Below are 19,260 nucleotides of genomic sequence, written 5' to 3'. Positions count from 1 at the left end.
GACATCTGTAATACCAGTTCAATAGCATTTTTTCCCCAGAGTGAGAGAAGTAGCACAGCAAAGCACTTGTGATCTATGTTTGGTTTGGGGATTTTTTTAAGGTAGGACATAACAATGCTATTTTTATATCAGCACTGTGCATATGAAATGAAGTTTCCTGAGGCTCCACACTGAAATCCAAGGGGAATTACCACCCCTCTCCTGGCCTGCTGACCTGCTTTTCTACAGGATTCCACTGGTTGTTTTTCCCACAGAGGGAGCTTCTCCTTTCTCACGGATTCCCCTCCATATGTAGCCATTGAACTTGTTTTGGTATGAAAACTTACCCAGCTTTGCCTGTGTGAGCCTAAATCTATGCCTCTAGTGTTGCAGTGCCCATAGAAACCATCTTGAGGCCACATACACATTCTGTGGCAGAGAAAGGATGCCCCAATGGAACACACAGGGGTGTGTTAAAATCACAGCAACTGTGAGGAGTGCTAGTGCTGGCTGTATTTGCAGGGATGACTTCATCCTGCTAGTTGTACTGTAGGAGCAACTCAATCCCTGCATGCAGTCATAGACTGTCACTGTGATCTGCTTATCTGTCTCTTCCACATCTTTGACCAGAAAATAGTTTTATTTGCTCATCTTAGTGTTCAGCAGAACAGAGAGGGCCTTGCACAGAGCTCATATTACCAATTCCTTTCTAATTTCTTTACTGTTTATTAATAATTTAAGATTACTAGTACTCCACCACTGCTTCTCTCTCCTGAGGCATGCTTTTATAAGTGAATTTGATCTCTCCTGAGACACATCACCATGTAAGGAAAATAAAAGGTCCCTTTTTTGCCCAGTGAATGGAGTGGTTGGGTGAGGAAACTCCAGCTAAAAACTCCATATGGATGTTTAGGTCTCTGAGCTGTTTTTTCAGCCAGGCTGGCCAAGTCTTTTCAGAATGATGAAGAGGAGGCTAAATGCAGACTTGACATAAGGCCATAAGTACTTTGACAGGAAACAAGTTTCTGCTGACTGAATGGCTTTTGAGGACTAAAAAAATGGCAGGAACCAATGGCTCCATCATACAATTTCAAACATCATGCCTTTGTTAAAGCACTGGGCCTTTAATGCAGGCAGGCCAGGAGCTTGCTTCTGGGGGGTCAGCATAAGTAATTAGGGAACAGGGCCATCACGGGGCTGTGATAAGGAGGCAGGGCCAGCTGAAGCTCATGCAGAACGTGCATGCTGGACTCCTGGCTGCTGGGGTTTGCTCTGTGTGGCAGAGCCACCGCTGTGTCAGGCCAGCGTATTGCTCTCCCTTGAGTGAAACACCTGGGCTTTTCACCTCCTGCTGCCTGCCTCTTCTAGCAGCTATAAGGGCACTTTCCTGTACATCACAACGGGACACACAGATTCCATACAGGAACTTCCACACTGGGTTTCCCTGGTAAATTTCAACAACTGATTAATCCTGACCAGTTAGCTAAGCCTGCTGGCACATTTATTATCTTGATTCTGAAAAATGATTAGGCTTTTTTTGTTTCCTATAAAAATCAGTCATAAAAGCTCTGTGCAGCTCCCCTGCTTCCTGACAGCATTGTGTAGGTTGGCTTGCTTTCAGTGTAAGTGACAGAGGGCACAAAATAAAAATAACTTTCACTGGAATGGCTAGGAACAGATAAGCTTTGGGGAGAGGAATGCTTTGATTTCAAATTAGATCCTAAAGTTAGCTGGATATGCTGCAGTATAACTTAACGGGGAAACTTGCTGTGTGATATGCAGGCTTTTTTGCCAGAGCTGCTGCAAGCCTTAGCAATAGCAGTGGCTGTATTGTCCTATAGGATTCCTATTCCTAGGGAGAAGTATCTAGATAGAAATCTCAGATGCCCTAATTAAAGAACACTTAATCTGGCATTTCTATTTGCTGTTTTCTAATTTGGGCTTCTTTACATGATGCAAACTGGATTTAGAAGCAACTGCTGCTTGTGCTCTGTGCTCTGCTGCTGCTCATGAGTGCAGTACCTGCCTTCTCCAGAGTCCTTGAATTTTGCCAGAGGATTTGGCATCCAAAGAGAAGGGGCCAGACCTCTTCAGATGAGATATTTGTGACACTTCTGCAACATGTCCCACTGCCAGGAACTGTGCACTGCACTTACAGCAAGCAAAGAAATACTCCAATGGAACTGGAAAATCCCTTTACACACTCTATGGCATTGTTTCATTCAGCACGTCCATGCTGTGGTTCTGCTGTGGGTTCCTGTACAGAAATATCTGTCTCAGTCTCTGTGTGTTCATTTAAAACCTGAGGGATGGAGCTAGGTGAACATCTGCTGCAATTTTCTATAATATGAAAGCACAGAGTAGCTATTTTAATTTAATCTAAGATTAATCTTAATCTCATGCAATGCAACCATAGGAAAAAACTGTGACAAGGCAGGCAGAACCAAAGCTTTGTATGAGATTTGTGAGCTCTCAAAACTCCACCAGCAATACTATGGATGTTTTAAATGGCAAGATATCAAGTGACGAATTAAGATTTCATTAATATTTAGATGCTGACTTTGTTTTATAGAACTATTCTCATGCCAGTGACTGAAGATCCAAAATAGATATCCCCTCCCAATCTCTTCTTTAAGACATCGAGTCTTAAAGGGATAATAGCATTAGCAATACCTGATGATCCATTGAGGCTTCAAGTAAAACTGATTCCATTGTAAACTCCCCTGTCATAAAGACAAGGAATAAAATGGAAAGGTGAATGCCATCACAGAATTATCTACAAAAACTATCCCCAGCTTTTTGCTTTTTTTACATTTGGTCAAAAATAGTATTGGTCGAAATTAGCAAAAGCAAAGGAGTTAGAAATAGCTGATGTCAAATTAAGAAGGTATTTTAAATTTCAAGTTCAGCTCCATGGCAATTCAGATACTTTCCCAGTCACCTTCTCAAAGAATTACTGAAAATAGAGGCAAAAATTACAGCAGTCTTCAAAACGAAATTGCTTTGGCTGTTGGGAGGAGTCTTTGTGGGAGGTAATTACTCCAGAAAACAAAAAGCAGAATATCAGAAAGTCTGTAAGCATTAGTGTTCCTGTTTTTGTAATCCTTCCCAGTGGGCAGGGTGTGAATTGGGAGTTTGAAGGCTCAGCAATGGGTGGGAAACCCCACCTGTCATAAATGCATATCACACAGCACGTCTCAATTCCCTCACCAATGTGTGCAGCAGCTGCTACTGTTTCTGAGAAAGAAGGGAAAGGTGAAAAGGCACTTACCTTTCATCTTGATGCAAAACTCCCCCAACAGATTTTCCAGCTCTGCCTCTATGGTACACATGTTCTGTGTAGGGAAAGAAAGCAGTGAGGGCAGACAAAACCTCTTTAGGATTTTTTTTTAAAGGTCTGCTTGTAAGGATAGATTCAAGATATTTTGCAATAACATCAATCTCAGAGCCATCCTTCTTGTTTAGCTAGGTCTGGCCCTAAAAAATGGCACCTTTGCCTGCTTTTTTGACACTTTAACCCTGTGCTTCTCTGCTGCTGCATGCTAATCCTCCTGATGGCAAAAGGGAAGCTTTTGCCCTTGGAGTATAACCTGCTCACTGTTCTGGTCCTATCCAGCCAGGACTTGTGCCAACAGCAGCAGCTCTATGCCAAAGTAGCTCCCAGCATGATTTAATCTCTCAGGAAACATCTACTACATTTAGAAAGAAGTCTGAGAGAGACTGGTATTAGACCCTCTCCACTTCTTCCTTCAGGTTCTGGAAGGTTGTCACAGCTTGTGTGCTGGGAAGTCTAAAACACTATTAGACTTGCTCATCATCTCCTGCCTGTTTAATAAAATAGATTTTGATCCCAGCAAGTACAACACACAGGATGCAGCATATGTCTGTACGCACATCATTTCTAGTCAAGCTACCATCCCTACATCTGCAGGCAGATGTAGGGATGAAGGAGGTAGTAGGAGTTTAAGTAGGTTTGAGGCAGATTTCTGCTTTTGCTTTTTTTTTTTTTTTTCAGTTCCTAGTTCCCTGCTCTCCTAAAGTCTAACCTGTTATTTCAAGGAACTCTTTGGGCCCATGTAACCTGTCTTTGTCAGACATCAGGTATTCACCTGAAGAAAAACAAATACTAATTCTTCTTTGCTGAGTTTGGCTTTCATTTCTTCTGTCTGGATGAAACTCTCCCTGAAATTAGTGGCAAAGTTCCCATGGCTTTCAAACAGTGTGAGAGTGAAAAGAATGAACTGATGAGGATGTACCTCTGTGTACTCCTTGTAGCTCCTGTTGATTTCGGTCAAACTCTCTCGAGCTGCTTTGCTGGCAGGAGACATTGCAAAAGCTTGCTTCATTTTGCTGGCACCATCACAGAGACGTCTTTGGATGCAATAGGCTTCATAAAGCTCGTCCACCTAGTGGGAACAAGGAAAGTGTACTGAAAGAAAATCCAGAAACTCCAGCAAAATAAAGCAAACACAATGAAGTAATTTGCATTAAAAGAAAACTCAGCCAAACAATTATATCCAATGAAGGGGCTGAGGAAATGAAGCTGTGATAGTGTTACAGTCTGTGGAAAAGGAACACAAGATGAAAAAAACTTCCACTGTAAAAATCTCAATAGAGCCATAGTAGATGCCAGCAATTCACCTGCTTGCCCTGCATGCCTCTAAGCATTGCTACTCATGCTCTCCCCATCGTAACAGTGAGGCAGAAATGCATCCAGCTTCTCAAACATCTCACTGTGGAAGAGCTCTTTAAAAGGCAACTGCAAAGCCCACACTGCCAAATGCAACTGGAAGTGGTAAATGGCACATTTAACAGGGTCAGCAGTGGTTTTGGTGATATCAGTCATGGATCAAAGCTGTTGCAATATTTGACTAATAGGTAGTATTGGAAGCTGAAAGTGTTATTTTGAACTCTTACTGTCCATTCTCCAGAAACTGGGAGTCCTACTAGGAATCAGCACAAGGGCTTACAAACAGCTGATGTCAAGATAAAAAAGTATTTTGAACTTCAACCCCACCCCAGACATTTACATCTAGTCATTTTCTTACTTTCTTTTCACATAACTTAGAGACTCAACATACTGTAAGTGCTCGAGAAGTTTTGCAAAGCATAGTCTCACACAGTTTGAAGTCTCACCTGGATCTGACTTTGGAGGGGCAGTGGATTTACACACCTCACGCTTTGGTTTCCCTTTTCCCTCTAATCCCTGTACTGAATGCATACATTTACTCCAACTGAGTAATACATGCACATATACACACCAGCTATATATAGTGGTTTATATTTTTATAAACTAAATCTGTCAAATACAGAAGATGTGTGTTTTCTAACCTGACTATCAGGGTGAGGAGAAAGACAAAAATTGAAGAAGCTGTCTCTTCTTTCTGCTTCTAATATCCCTCCTAAAAAAGGATGATATTTGGGTTTACCTAAAATAACTCCATTGTTATCTCTGAAATCAAGAGGTCACTCTGTGTCCAACAGTGCTCCTGCTCAGCAATAGATTTTCATGGCATTATTTCTCTCTATGAAAGCATCCAGCACCTTGGCTTCGCCAGTCTGTGATTTTGTGTGCTATGTTAGAGATGAGCCTGATGTGACAATCCAGGCATGTTTCAAATCCTATTTTCCAAGTCTGCTTAGCATCTAACAAAAAGTGCTGTTGCTAATTTGTTTGGAATGGGACTTGTCTTCCTGATGGCTTCAAAGCCTTGGGTCAATTTTTACAAGGCTATCTTGAAAAACTGGGTGCTGAAGCCTCTGACCTGAGGACACCCTACCCAAAACAGTGAATGCTTTGCAAAGTGCAAGAGTTCGGCATAAGATCATGAAGACACAGGCATCATTTTGCCATTTTGAAGTGACAAAAAAAACTTTCTGCACTCATATTCACTCCTGTTTCCCTTGCAAGTCAGCAAGCTAAAGACAGCTGCTATAAATAGTTGTCATTTGGTATTTACTTCTGACATTGGAGTGGAGCCTTGGTCTGGGATTGATATCCTGCTCCTGCCCATGTGAGTGTGGCTAGGACATGCTCATCTGCTCCCCAAGTATGTGGGATCTGCTGTGGCACACCCCCTTTTCGTTGCTTTGCTTCCTTTACAGAGCAGTGGCAGGTAAAAGAGAGAGGGCATCTCTCTGTCCCTGATTAAATACTGCTGAAAAAACTCTTTTCTATCCTTAGAAACAAAGATGTTTCTCCACCTGCCCGAGCCTGTGGGCTTTAATGCCACACACTCTGTTCCTTTTGTCTCTGTTGCCGTGGGTTACAGAGAGTGAACTCACGTAGTTGGCAAGCCTGAGTAACACGGACCAACGTTACCCCTCACGTTTGGTGCTTTTCACTCTTATTATAAACCCAGAAACCATTAGCTCTGAGCAGGCTGAAGTGGGAAGGATTTGAATGGAAATGTTCAAGTACTTATTTTTGCCATTCATGTTGCCAGCAAGGGAGTAGGTGGCTTGGGGAACAAAATCTCAGTCTATCGCCTCATAATTTATATTTTTATTTTCAGCTCCAAGAGTAAGAGAGGACTGAAACTAAAAGGTTTGGATAGGTTGTCATAATTAGAGGACTTGAAGCTGCACAAATGCTTTTCAAATGACTCTCAAAAGACATTTCATCTGTCAAAAATAATTCATTCCTTTGTCATTTCCTCAAAAAAGCAACTAATGACTAGCAGATATGTTTATAAGTAAGGGAATACATGCCATGGATTTCATCCAGCTCTAAAACGTATTAGTGTAAATCACAAGTACCTCCACTGATATTCTCACCAATGCATTCAGGTGGATGCGGGCCCCAAACCACGCAGCAAAAGCATTAGCAGTGAAATCCAGGAATAAATCCAAACTAGCTGCTGTGTGTGCTAGAGATAACTGCTGAATTAAATTACTTTCAGATGCAACTCTCCTTCTATCTAAAGTCTGACAATAAGCATGCTGTGAGATACATCTTCCCCAGCAAGTCTCCAACCCTATGTTTTCTCTGTACCTAAAAGTATGTGGGAGTGTCTTGGGGCATGGCTGGACTTTGGGGTCTGTGTGGAAACCCTTTCTTTGGCTCCAACCACCAGCCTATCATGGAAAAAACAGCCAATCTGGGAGCAGCCTCCCCAGCACAAAGGGGCAGCAGGAGGCCAAGGGTTTGTTTCCTCAATAATATAGGAACAGATGCAGAAGAAAGATGATAGGAGAGAGCTCATTACCTTGCTAATGTGGAACTCCAGCCTTCTCATGTATCTTTCAACCGCTTTGATTTGCTGAAAGAAAGGAAAAGACAGAGGTGAGGCATCTTTAAATAAATCAGTAAGACACTGCCACGCTATCTCTGCTAGTCCCCATGGATCCAAGATACTCCTTAAACCACATAGGATTTCCTTGACCATGAATCCAGAATCAGTTGTCCCATCCTACTACTGTTAAGCTGCTGCTGACAATGAAGCACCTTCACTTCCTTTACCTAATGTGTATTTTTAGAGTTTTCATTTGATGGGATTTCTATAGGTTTTTCTAATTATTAAAAAAAAAAAAACAAAAACCAAACAAACAAAGAAAGCAGAGCTTTTTTTTAGGTTAAAAAATAATGTTTTCAGTACTTTGAGATCCCATTATTAATATTGCTCAGGTTTTGAATTTTAAGATCCACAGTCTTCCACAGCAAGCTGGTTTTGAGACTAAACCCAAGCTTGGAATTTTGACTGAAAAAAAAAAAAAAGTCAGACTTGTTCAGGAAATGTTTTTGAAAGCTTTTCTTTCACCCAAATTTTCCTGCAGGGAAAATGTATTTTCAATTTTTCTTTCTTCAAAACTGGCAGGAATGAACTGGGGCTTTACCTGGATCCCCCTCCAGCCCCCTGGTGTGCTGCTATCAGCCCCCATCTGAGTGGAGCTGGCTGAGAGAATTTGCAAAAGGGAATGGATTTAAGGGCTGTCAGCTGACAGAGAAAGGAAGTCCCTCCTCTGCTTCCTTCCTTCCTTGCCTGGCAGGGCTCTGTCTCTCTGTCTGTGCCCATCCCAGAGCCAGTCTGACCTGGCAGACCTCAGAAAAAGGGTTGGTGGGGTACATTTGATGCCAGATTAGTGAGCACACAGTGTTTGATGCTGCATTAACGGGCAATACCAGAGCCCCTGGGAAGAGGAGGGGAGTGGGACTTCTTCCTTTGAAAATGCAGGTGTTGGCATGGCTAGCAGATCCCTCTGAGAAAGGTTCCATGTTCACTGTGTGGATATTAATGCTTCCTTGCAAAATGAGTGTTCAAGGGAGTAGCATACCTTATCTAAATCATACAGGACTCCCTGCAACAGAGAACACAAAACTGATTAATTTTGCAACACAACAGCACCATGAGAAAGTAGTGTTTGACACTCAACAGAAATCACAAACAATACCATGGCTAAAAGGGAATTTGTGTCAGTGCAGATTCCCTGTATCCCACACCCATCCCTTGACTGCTCCAGCACCTCAAGAAGGCCACTGTGCATCTACACAAAGGAAAAGCATGGCACGTACCAGGCGTGAGTTTCTTTTCATGTCTTTTAACTGAGTAGTCAGCTTATCCAGCTCTGTCTGGTGAACTTCCAGATACTCACTGCAAACACAAACCAGAGAACGATGCATGAGCTCTGCAGCACATACCAAGCTGGCTGATGACCATCTCAAAAGAAAATCTGCCTGACAAATGACTTTCCTCACTGGATGTGTTTACAGACAAAAAACTCATTTACATTGATCTGTCCTCAAAGCAGCTCCCTGCTGCCTTTTTGGGAATAAATAGGAGCCCCCTTATTTAACTGTGTGGAAGAGCTCGGTGTTCTCTTTACACTGAACAACCAGTTTCAAGTAAGCTAATCTGCTGCTTAGTTTATGGGCTGGTGCCTTCCAGTCGCTATGCCTGCATTGGCTGATAAAAGCCCTGTTATCATGTGGGATGTTATCTGAAAGGCAATACAAGCCTTTGATAGGACTCTATGAAACTCAGAGGGAAAAAAAATCTGACGCTGAAATCCCAGACTTTGGGAGCTTTTCTCAAAATGTGAATGGAAATGGATTCTGCTTCCTGTATTCCTGTTTCTCAGACAAATATTTTAGATACCAAGTGTCACAATCCAGACTTCAAGAGGTGTATGTTCATCTCTTATGAGGAAGGATTCATCTTCTTGTTTCTCTAGGCTCTAAAATGTCACAGAAAGCTTCAGTTAACAAGCAGGATAAAAGCTCTTACTCCAGGCCACTCTTCAGGGCTCGGTAGACCTCTTCCATCCTTTTGGGCTGGGGTTCTTTGGGTGTGGTGCTGTTCTTATGGCCCAAATTATGCATTTTCTTCACCTTTGCTTGGGGCTTCTTGAGCGCGGAGGAATTTTCAATAAAGGAGTTACACCTGCAAAATGAACATCAAAGAGGAAGAAATCCCTATAAATCATAGAAATCTCAAAGGAGTTTAGCTTGAAGAAATCTTCTGATATTATATCTGCTTGCAAAAAATGTATCTACTTCTGTGCCTGCCAGTTAGAGGCCTGCATTTCCCTACGGGTTAAGAATCTGAGTAGCCTGGGATATGTGCTTCCCAAGACATAAACGCTTGTCTGGAAATGCAAGGCCAAAGCTGAGGCTCATCAGACATTTCTCTGTTTTGCACCATGCCTGTCCTAACTCACATCAGAGAGCCCATGAGAGAGCTGAACTACATCCAAGTGCTAAAAAGAAAGAAGAGCCAAGATAATCTCAGGTATAATGCCTGTGGGTCCTAAGGAAGATTGGGATTTGATTAAGAGAGCTTCTGGAGAACAACATCACTGGTCTTGAGTATGGAGTGCATGGCAAAGTGAGGACAGTTTTGCTGCATACAGGTGCCTCTTTGGGGATTTTGCTGCCGGGTAGGTCAACATCTAACAACCATCACTGATTTGGGCTGACAACATGAGGCCCTTTGCCTGCTGTTACTCCTCAGTTGCTAACTGGTGGTCTGGCACTGGGAGACTGCACAAGTTAAAATCAATTGTAAAGTAGCCTCTGGGAGCATCCAGGACTGCATGGCTTGGGCATGCCTGACTAAAAGCCCCAAGTCCTGTGTAGCTAAGGGGCAGTGCACAGAAAGGCTCTGCAGCCAAGCTCAGGAAAAGAGCTTTGTTTTGGATTCGTAGTGGTGCAGCAATGAGAAAACTGTCTTTTAGGCAGCAGTGGTCTTAAACAGGAGGTGATGGCAAGTGTATCATGTGCAGTGTTCCTGCATATTTCACATATTGAAAAGATCACTGCATAGATAAAATGGTTCTCTGAAATTCTCTCACAGCTCTGAGGCATGGGAGGAAGCCCTGCATTAATGGGGGAGAGGCAAACAGGCTGAGGGTAACAGCTTAGTTATATAAAAAATATATAGAGACATTTTAGCCTAGGACACTTTATCTGGTAGAGTCAGAGATAAAGAAGTCCTCTCTCATCTCCTTTTCTTCTTCACCCCCTAAAGCCCAGGACTCCCTTACAGCCTGATTTTGAAATTCCCCTTAGGGAACATGGGTACTTGCCTGGACCGTCTTTCCTGAAGCCCGCTGAAGCCAGCAAAGGACTGACTTCTAATAATCCCATTAGGACCTCCTGGGGAGAATGAATGTGATCCTATTGACATGATGTCAGGGAGCCTTGGAGATATTCCTGAAAAACAACAGAAAGCATATCAGTGAGGGTGGAATTACAGTAAAAGGCAGGCAGTGAGGCCAGACAGCCTGGTGTCCATCCGTGACATTAAGGGGTACCTGGACCCCACGAGGGGCTGCAAGCCAGGGCACAAATCTGTTTGCATTTCCAAATCATCCCCACTTAAAACCAAAACAGTCCTATTTTAACTTCTGACTTCCAGCCCAGGGTCTACTGAAAACGTACCAGCAACACGAAGAGGGTCTGGATGTGGGACTAGAAACCAGATACTTCAATGTCATAATCCCAATGCCATCCCCAATTTCTACCATGCCTGGCATGCTTCACCCCCAGCCACAGTGTCCCCATCTGTCCTGGGAATTATTATGGCAGTGTGCAGGGCCCTTAGGAAGTGCTCACTGTCACTGCAAAGTGTGATTATACACAATAATAATTTTAAAAAGGATTGATACATCATGAATGCCCTACAGCTCCACTTTGATCCTTGCTCCCATGGCTGCTCAGCCCAGGGGCTGCTGAGAAGGAAGATGCGGTGGGTGCATGTGCAGCCGTGACATGTCGTGATGAGAGGGATGCCCTCCACCGTGAAGAGAGAGGACTAAACAAGCTCCAGGCACTGTATGCTCTGCATTTCATGTGTCTGGGGGGGGCCCAGCAGGGAGGAAGCCCTTGCCCTGTGTGCTCAATTCCAGTGCCCAGCTTGGCATCTGCACTAAACTAGCATGATTTCAATCCATCCACAAATAAATAGCAGAAAAGTGCTACAGTTCACAGCAGCTCTATCTGCTGCCACAAGAGAAAAGGGGGATGCCTTTATCTTCCTTTTCTCCTTAATCCATTGTTTTTCCTGTCTCTGCCCTCGGCAAACAATTAAATTGATTTTTCTGCTGGCTTGGTTTTGTGCTACTCTGATAAGAAGAATGGCTCCACCAATTCGTGAGGAGCACCATGGTCAACACAGGCCAAGCAGCAGGGCACGGAGCAGGAGGAAAACAGGGATGTTGGAGAAGAGGGAGCTGGTCAGCAGGTACTCCCAGACACAGCTCCTCCATCCTGCAGGACACATCCTTTCATTGCCTCCATCCTTCCTGGGATGTCAGTTCAGCTGATGACACAACTGTGCTGTGAAATGGACTGAGAAACTAGGCCAGCTTAAAAATAACGTGACAGAAAATGAAAAAGAGGGGTTTTAGTCATTCTTTTCCCTCTATTTTAAAAGCTGGACTCAGCCTGCCCCGTGGCCCCAGTTCATTTCACTCCAGTAGCCGAGCTTGGTAATGAAGCAGGATGGTATGGCAGGGGCTGGAGCTGCCTGCAGGCAGTGCAGCTCATGTTCTGTGAGACTCTGACAACTCTGACCTACAGGGCTGAGAGGGTGACAGCAAGTCTAAACCGCCCTCTCATCCCCACAGATCAGGAATGATTGCGAGTGCCCAATAAAGCAGCCATTTGTGAAAGCCAGAGATCTACACTGTGAGCCTTCACAACTGAACACATTTATTAATGATAAGCAACAGAGCTACATGGTGCTTGCATGGCAAACATTCACTGCAGAAAGCAAATATGTGGGGAAACATTGTGCACTGCTGAGTTATATTTAATTTGGAGCGTTAAGCTGGGCAAATACTCTTTGGGGTGGCAGTAGGTGCCATGGCGAACTACTTTTTCTCTTTGGAGGAGACTGCATTGCCCAAGGAGCAGCTTTGTCAGGAATATTTCTGCAAGAACTCTGCCAGAAACACTTCTTTCAGTCTCAGCATTGCCAGCACTACTGCTGATGAGACATTTTCTCTATTACACGACCCAGAGTACATCTTCCTCTTTTGGAAGTGAGGGCTGTCCCCTTGACTGAACAGCCTCAGAGATACCACAAGGGGTGCAGTCAAAGACAGTTTTCTCCTTTCCGGTGGTAATGGTACTTGACCATTCGTGTCCCAGCCTAGCCCAGATGCAGCCCACCCAGCTCAGGGCTCAGAGAGTTTAACCACAGCAAGGATAAACCCCTGGGACAGAGAAGTTGCTCTCAGGCAGACCAGGGCCATGAGCACCTGTATTAGGCAGAAACCCACAGACAGAGGAGAGCGTGGAGGAACAGAGAGGCTCTGGAGCAGCTACTCCTCACAAACTCAGAAGATACCACAGTGAGGATGCACTTTGGCTAACTCACACAGGGATAAACATGCTCCAGGCACAGCTGGAGATACTTGAGTCTTTGGTCAATGAGAGCCCAAATTTGACTCTGTACTCACCCCTACATCCACAAGGCTCTCTGCACACCTCTGCAGGGCTGAGCTGTGCTCAGGCTTGCTGATACCTGGCACAGCACTTGCCAGAAGGCATTTTTCAGCTTCCAGGGTCAAACCTCACATCCCTATAGATGGTACAGAGTTTCCCTGTGCCAGCTTATCTCTAACAGTTCAAACTCCACAGAGAGCCACCTCCTGCGAGACAGAGCGGAAACCACCTGACCACAGTACTCTGGGGTCTGCACAGCAAGTTCCCTTTGGGTTTGCAAATAACCTTCAGACAATTAGGCTGCAATCTGCATGCTCCCATACAAGGATTTGCATTAAAAATCTGGTCCAGAGTGCCAAGGAGCAGAAATAAAATCCCTTGCAAGTGTTCAGTACATGCATGGCTTGACAGGATCATTAACACACACACCCTGACAACATCTGGAGACCTAGGAGGAGCTAAACAACATTGACAGTCAGAGGAGATTTAGCTGCATAAACATCAACCATTCCTCAAAAAATAAGAGAGATAAAGCAAAACTTGAAATGGGGTGCTAATCACAACCACGCTGGCTATGAAAAGGGCTTTAGATTCAAAACTGTTGTGAAAACCCTAGCATCTTCTGCATGATGTCTCTTCTCTATTAATATGAATGGAATACAAATGGCTTTCACTCTGAACAGGATCTTAGTGTGCAAATCTGACTGTGCAGAAATACTGGAATTGTTTTGATTTTCTTTTCCTTTGAGCTAACTTAAAAAATAAATAATCTTGGAAAAGGAATGTACTTATTTATTTTCTTTATTTTGCTCAAGCATTCAGATGGCTTTGAAAGGCATTAGTAGCTGAGACTTTCCCCAAGATACCAGAAAAAATGTGCAAGAAGTGGAATTGAAATGCAAATTGAAGACCTGCCTGGAGCTACTTTTGCTTTGCTTTTGCATAAAATGGTCAGAACTCAGAGCCCAGATAGGCTTGTGGCCTCTCCCTACATATTATATATAATCTTGGTGAATAATGTATGTTTAATTTCTGTACAGAAGAAAACTGAGATAAAAGGAGGTAGCAGTAGGAACTGGTGAAATATCCCAGCTCTGTTCAGTTATTTTCCATTGGTCAGGTTAAAGGTTGACTCTATTGTACCAACACCATCTGTTCTTAAGATTTAAACTAATATTCATAATATGACATCTCAGATATTTCCAATCAACCTCAGAAAATTGCAGACTCTGTATCAGTTCCTTGGCCCAAATTCACAGAGACAATGGCTGCAATATGGGTATTGCATCCATGGATTATTATGATACCCATCTCACAAATACACTTTGAGTGATGAGTATCTCTCATGTTGTTGTCACATCCTCTGTTGAGAGGGATTTATTTTCCTGCCTCTTAAACCATTCACAGGTCTCTCTGCTATCAACTACATAAACCTACCTCTGAATTTAATAATCCAGTAGTATCCTGATGATGTGAATGGATGCAGTTGCTATGTAATTTCAGCAAAGCTCAGCCCCTGAGGATTCACCCAGATCTCTTACTGACCTGACGGGTATCCCCACAGCTGAACAGCGCTAAGGGCATTCTGGTGCTACACCAAAGGAGTGATCAAGTTTCTCAGTCTACATTTAACAGTTATGTGATATAATACTACTGTCTTCTACATGCAGTATAAATTTTGCTCTCAATATAATGCAAGTTGCACATCTAAAATTATATTAAATGCTTCTGTGGTTTGAGAGATCCACTTCAGCAGTGGACATAATGACTATGCTTACACTTTTAAATCTATATAGTTAATGAACCAGGGATGTTCCATTTTAAAGACACCAGTCTCCTTACTGCTAATATAAGCATGCCCTGTGTAGAAATATAATTAATATAATTAGTACTGCCCATGCTAAGTGCACAGCAGTTGAATGATGAGCCCATCAGTAAATCAAGGGATAAGGTGAAATTCTATCAGTACTCCTCTGCCCTATTCGCTGACAGCTTGCAGCAGAGAATGGCAGATAATTGATGATGTCTCTGTCCCCAGGGAAATAAAAGTCTCCCCTCTCAGCTCTTCTTTCAGTCTGGAAATGGGGAAACAGCTGAGCCTGAGCTAATGAGTGGGGAAGGGACAATCACTTCCACAGGGCTGCCCTCTCTTCATCACCCTCAGCACAGACCTCTACCTCCCACAGTGCCAAAATATTTGATAAACAGTGCTTGATTGAGCTAAGAGGGGAAATTTAGGCAGAAACACATTTGCTAAATCTAATCTAACTTTTGCACAGCCTTTTTTTTTTTTTTTTTTTTTTGCTTCTTCCCCATGACCAGTTTGGAGATGGCATGTTTTGCCCACCACATGACAGGGGCAAGTTGGTTTTGCTAGACATGTGCTAACAACCGTGTAAAGCTGCAATATACAGTGGTGATGGTGCCCTTGATTCTTCCTGTTTTCTCCTTGTAGCAGCTACAGTTATGGCTCCAGGTCTAGAATCTGCTGTAAGGTGTAAGGCAGCTGGCTGCAGCTGAGGCTTCGAGGACACTTCAGGATCATGTATAATTGCCAATTAAATGGGACAGGACTGAGTGACTGAAAGCATCCTTGATCATCCTTTCTTCCTATATTATTTTCTTTTGTGACACATGGTTCAAGGTTCATTCTGGATCTCAGGAGAGGTAATCCCTGCAGTGAGATAGTTTGTATGTTGATATATGATGGTCTGCAGGCTGCCTGTTAAAAATCAAGTGATAATTATTTAGATTAAGGTGAACTGAGGGGGTCCACTAACTAATGTGAGTGGATGGCTACAAAAGTCAACCAATTCTGTTTGGTGTGCTAGGAACATTTCTTACCTGCACACCTGGGATATGTCTGACAAATGGGCTGATATAGTTGTGACTAAAGAAAGAAAAAAACATTTTCCTCTCTCATCTATGCCAAGGTCTATATTCTGCTTATTGGGCTGGCTGCCCTACAAAGGAGAAAAACTCTTAAATGCAATGAGATGACATTTAGGACCATGCATCTCTCCAAAAGACAACCACAATTAGGGAACTTTTATGCCCTAGTAGTCATGTCATCCTCCAAAACAGCCAATGAAATTCTAAACTTACACACGCTCAGTGCCAAGCTCATTCAGTGCACCTCCAATTCATGCTGCTTGCTTTTGTAGCCTAAGTCTAGTAATTTTTAATATTTGTTTTCCAACTTCTTCCTTCTTATTTAGCTGAATCACTTTGGCAACACAAGGCCAGCATGGCCAGTAGCCCAAATAATTTCACCTGGAATCTATGATTTCCATGTTCCCTAGTCTCCCAGAAGGTACAGAGGTATGTATCTTGCATGAGAAAGCACACATCCTTTTGATTTTTTAAACATAAAAATCTGACAGTGCTACGTGGGTAAGAGTGCTCAGGAGCATTATAAAAATCTTCACAAGAAATTTAATTATTGCACAAGAGTTTTTACACTTTCAGGTCAAAAACTCTTAGGCATGAGTGAGCAGGCTCATAATTTCTCTATGTGTCAGGAAGATTTCTGTGCAGTGGGAGTCTCCTGGAAGCACATGTAGAAAGGTGTCTTCTCTTGGTCACTCAATTACAGGAATTAAAACCTTCATGGCACATTTTATGCTCTCAGTGATTGGCTGCTCCTCCCTTGTGCAGGGCAGCATTTGCTAGAGCTGTACAGACATGCAAACTCCATCTGAAGAACTATTCTTGGTTGCCAGAATAAAATCATGTGCATTTGTCCCACCCAAGTCCAAGGCTTAGAGATATTCCTAAATAGTAGCATATGGCTACACCGACAAGCACACTTCCCAAGCCTACATCAGCCGGTGAAAGGCCAGCAGACCCAAGAGCTTCACACATTAATTTTAGCATACAGAACGAGCCACGTGGGCTTACCCACATGGCTGAAGAGCAGTGCTGCACAGAGAAGGAGCTACAGGCTAGATGGAGCCCCCTCCTTCAAACAAGACACGTGGGAGCACATGGGACATGCTTGGGTGGGCATCAAAGTCATTGGTAGCCACAGCACAGGAAAGGAAACACCTGCTCTGCCTCAAGAAACTTAGCTGAGCCCACTGCAGATCATCCTGCTCTTGCTGAGGTGGTCTCTTCCCTCACCATGGACATCCTCGGCACTGATTATCCAGCAGGATCTCTCTGAAGGCTTGAGCACACTTCTCACGGATGACTTTATGTCCATCAGGGACACCACACCTACAGTGATTCTTTTATTAGCAGTATTTCAATACCTTCAATTCAGGTGGATTCCATTCTTACAATGCACAAAGAAATGTTTATGCAACTGATGCATCTTTTATAGCTCTTAAGCCCACAGCTGGGAGCTTTACTTTTTCATGCAGAAATCCCCACAAGCGAGCACAAGGTGCCATTACCTGTTTCTAATAAATGAAAATGTAATATTTCAGTACCAAATTTCAGCTTTTGTTTCAAATTGCATCAAGCCTTAGGAAAAAGGCTTGTACTTTATGGCCTCATTTCTGTAAGAACATTTTAAATGTTGCATGTAAGGGCATTTTCAATTCAAATGCTACAATATTTGCTAGCTCATCACTAGACACCCTGAGCAGAAATACAAATTGTCTACCATCTGTAACAGCCCATGTTGTTTTCCTGCTCCTCCTACCCAAACTACATGATGTACATAAACCTTTTTATTGCATAAAAAGCAATAGTAACAGTAAGAAAAAAGCTAATAGTCCAGGTCAAGAGCAAAACGTTAAAGTAGATATGACTGCAAATGCATAGAACTTGATAGCTGATGTTCCTACTGCAATATAGCTCCATATATTCAGTAAGTCATCTCTCACACCAGTCTAGGTACCAAGGTCAGCGTGAGGACTTTTCACTTCATTTTATTTTTATTGTAAAACATGCCTTTAGCATTAATTCTCATCACCTCACAAGAACACAGAAATAAAGATTGGCAGTAGCTAAGGTAAAAGCAGCACCCTTTTTGTCTCATACCACCCTTAGCTTTTTTCCTCCCCTTTTTGAATCTACTGCTTCACTAGAGCTCTCAGTGCAATGCCCCCGTTTCTCTATTTGTGCTGCCAGGGAGCCTCTGCTTAACCTCCCCTCAGAGAAAGACTACACTGCACCTTCCTCCTGGTACAGCTGAAAACCCAAGGAAAGGGAAATGCAAATGAGTTATTTCACTGTAATAAACCCAAGGAAAATAAATTTGATCCTAAACGGTTCAGCACACAACAGATGGGTTTGTGGCAGCTGACCTCCTTTTTTTTTTTTTTTTTTTTCAGTTCTAACATTTATTTCACACTGGTGGCTGAGGTGAGCATGCGCAGGAGCCCACATGGAGCCCTCCATAATCTTTCTCCCTACAGCATTAGAGACATAGGGCAATCATATTCAGCTGGCATTAGCATAAATAAGCAAAATTTGGTCTATAACTGTACTTGTGAGTGCAGCTGAGGGATCAGAATCTGACCATCTAATTACATTTGACATTCATTCATCTCAAACCCACCCCAGTATGCAGAATTATCTTTGATTAGAAGTCAACTCCAATTCTACTCATCACTGATAATTCTCTATGTCAATGTAAGATTTAATTAAAACCAAAGACCCACTGCCATTCAAGTGCTGGCAAATAATCTAAAGAAAAAGCACTTCTGAAACACAACTGAGAACAATCCTCTCATGCTTTAAATCCACCTTGCACAAAATCCTTAACAAGCAGTTCAACAGAGTGGCTTGAGCACACAATTAACTACACTGTCATTGTGGCAGCACTGCACAGTCATAAAAGTGCAAGACTTTGGACAGCTCTGTTATCTATTCCTGCATCAGGAGATAAACTACTAAGAGCAATCTTCTGAGCAGTAGTAAGACTAGCAGGATGCAAAACAGGTTGTGGGAACTCCTCCAGCCAGAAACAGCCTGGCTACTTCTCTACCTCTTTTAGCATATGCCTGGTTGACCACAGATGTTGGGTGTAATTTTAATTTCTTAGCTTAGACCACAAAAAGTGACCAACCAAGAGTGGTCTCCCTTGACCCTTACTGACCAACAGTAACATCTGGAATAACACCCAGGAGTAACATCCAAGCACAAGTGGGGTCAGACAGCACTGATGCCAATAGATGCAGCTCCAGTGGGAGTCCTTTGGCAAAATCCATGATGAATCTGAGCAGTGACCTAAATTTGCACGTCAAGTGTAAGTAACACAGAGTGACTTCACTTTCTCAGACTGTGCAAGGAATGAATATAAAAATCTTCTCCATGATAGGAGAAAAAAAGCAATGGCTAGCAAAGTTGTCCTTGAGAATGCTGATTTCTTTAATTACTTTGCACCAACATTTTTGCTGCTTTATAACACTCATTTAATACAGATGGTAGCAGGATAGCAA

General features: G+C 42.9%; 1 protein-coding gene across 2 annotated transcripts in view; it reads right to left on the bottom strand.

The window, feature by feature from the left end:
- RIPOR2 (RHO family interacting cell polarization regulator 2) overlaps positions 1-19,260 on the bottom strand; it is a 107,186-nt gene that overhangs the window by 23,012 nt on the left and 64,914 nt on the right. For both annotated transcript variants that reach the window (XM_085571842.1, XM_085571841.1), the window contains exons 2-8: positions 10,504-10,630; positions 9,204-9,359; positions 8,492-8,570; positions 8,254-8,277; positions 7,188-7,241; positions 4,236-4,385; positions 3,251-3,314 (exon numbers count right to left, since the gene is read on the bottom strand). In XM_085571842.1, coding sequence (XP_085427968.1) covers positions 3,251-3,314; positions 4,236-4,385; positions 7,188-7,241; positions 8,254-8,277; positions 8,492-8,570; positions 9,204-9,359; positions 10,504-10,630 — 654 coding nt within the window. The remainder of the gene's footprint in view (positions 1-3,250; positions 3,315-4,235; positions 4,386-7,187; positions 7,242-8,253; positions 8,278-8,491; positions 8,571-9,203; positions 9,360-10,503; positions 10,631-19,260) is intronic.

This window comes from Lonchura striata, chromosome 2, assembly GCF_050655825.1.
Source record: "Lonchura striata isolate lonStrDom1 chromosome 2, ASM5065582v1, whole genome shotgun sequence".
NCBI lineage: Eukaryota > Metazoa > Chordata > Aves > Passeriformes > Estrildidae > Lonchura > Lonchura striata.
This window is presented reverse-complemented; position numbering and strand designations above follow the sequence as displayed.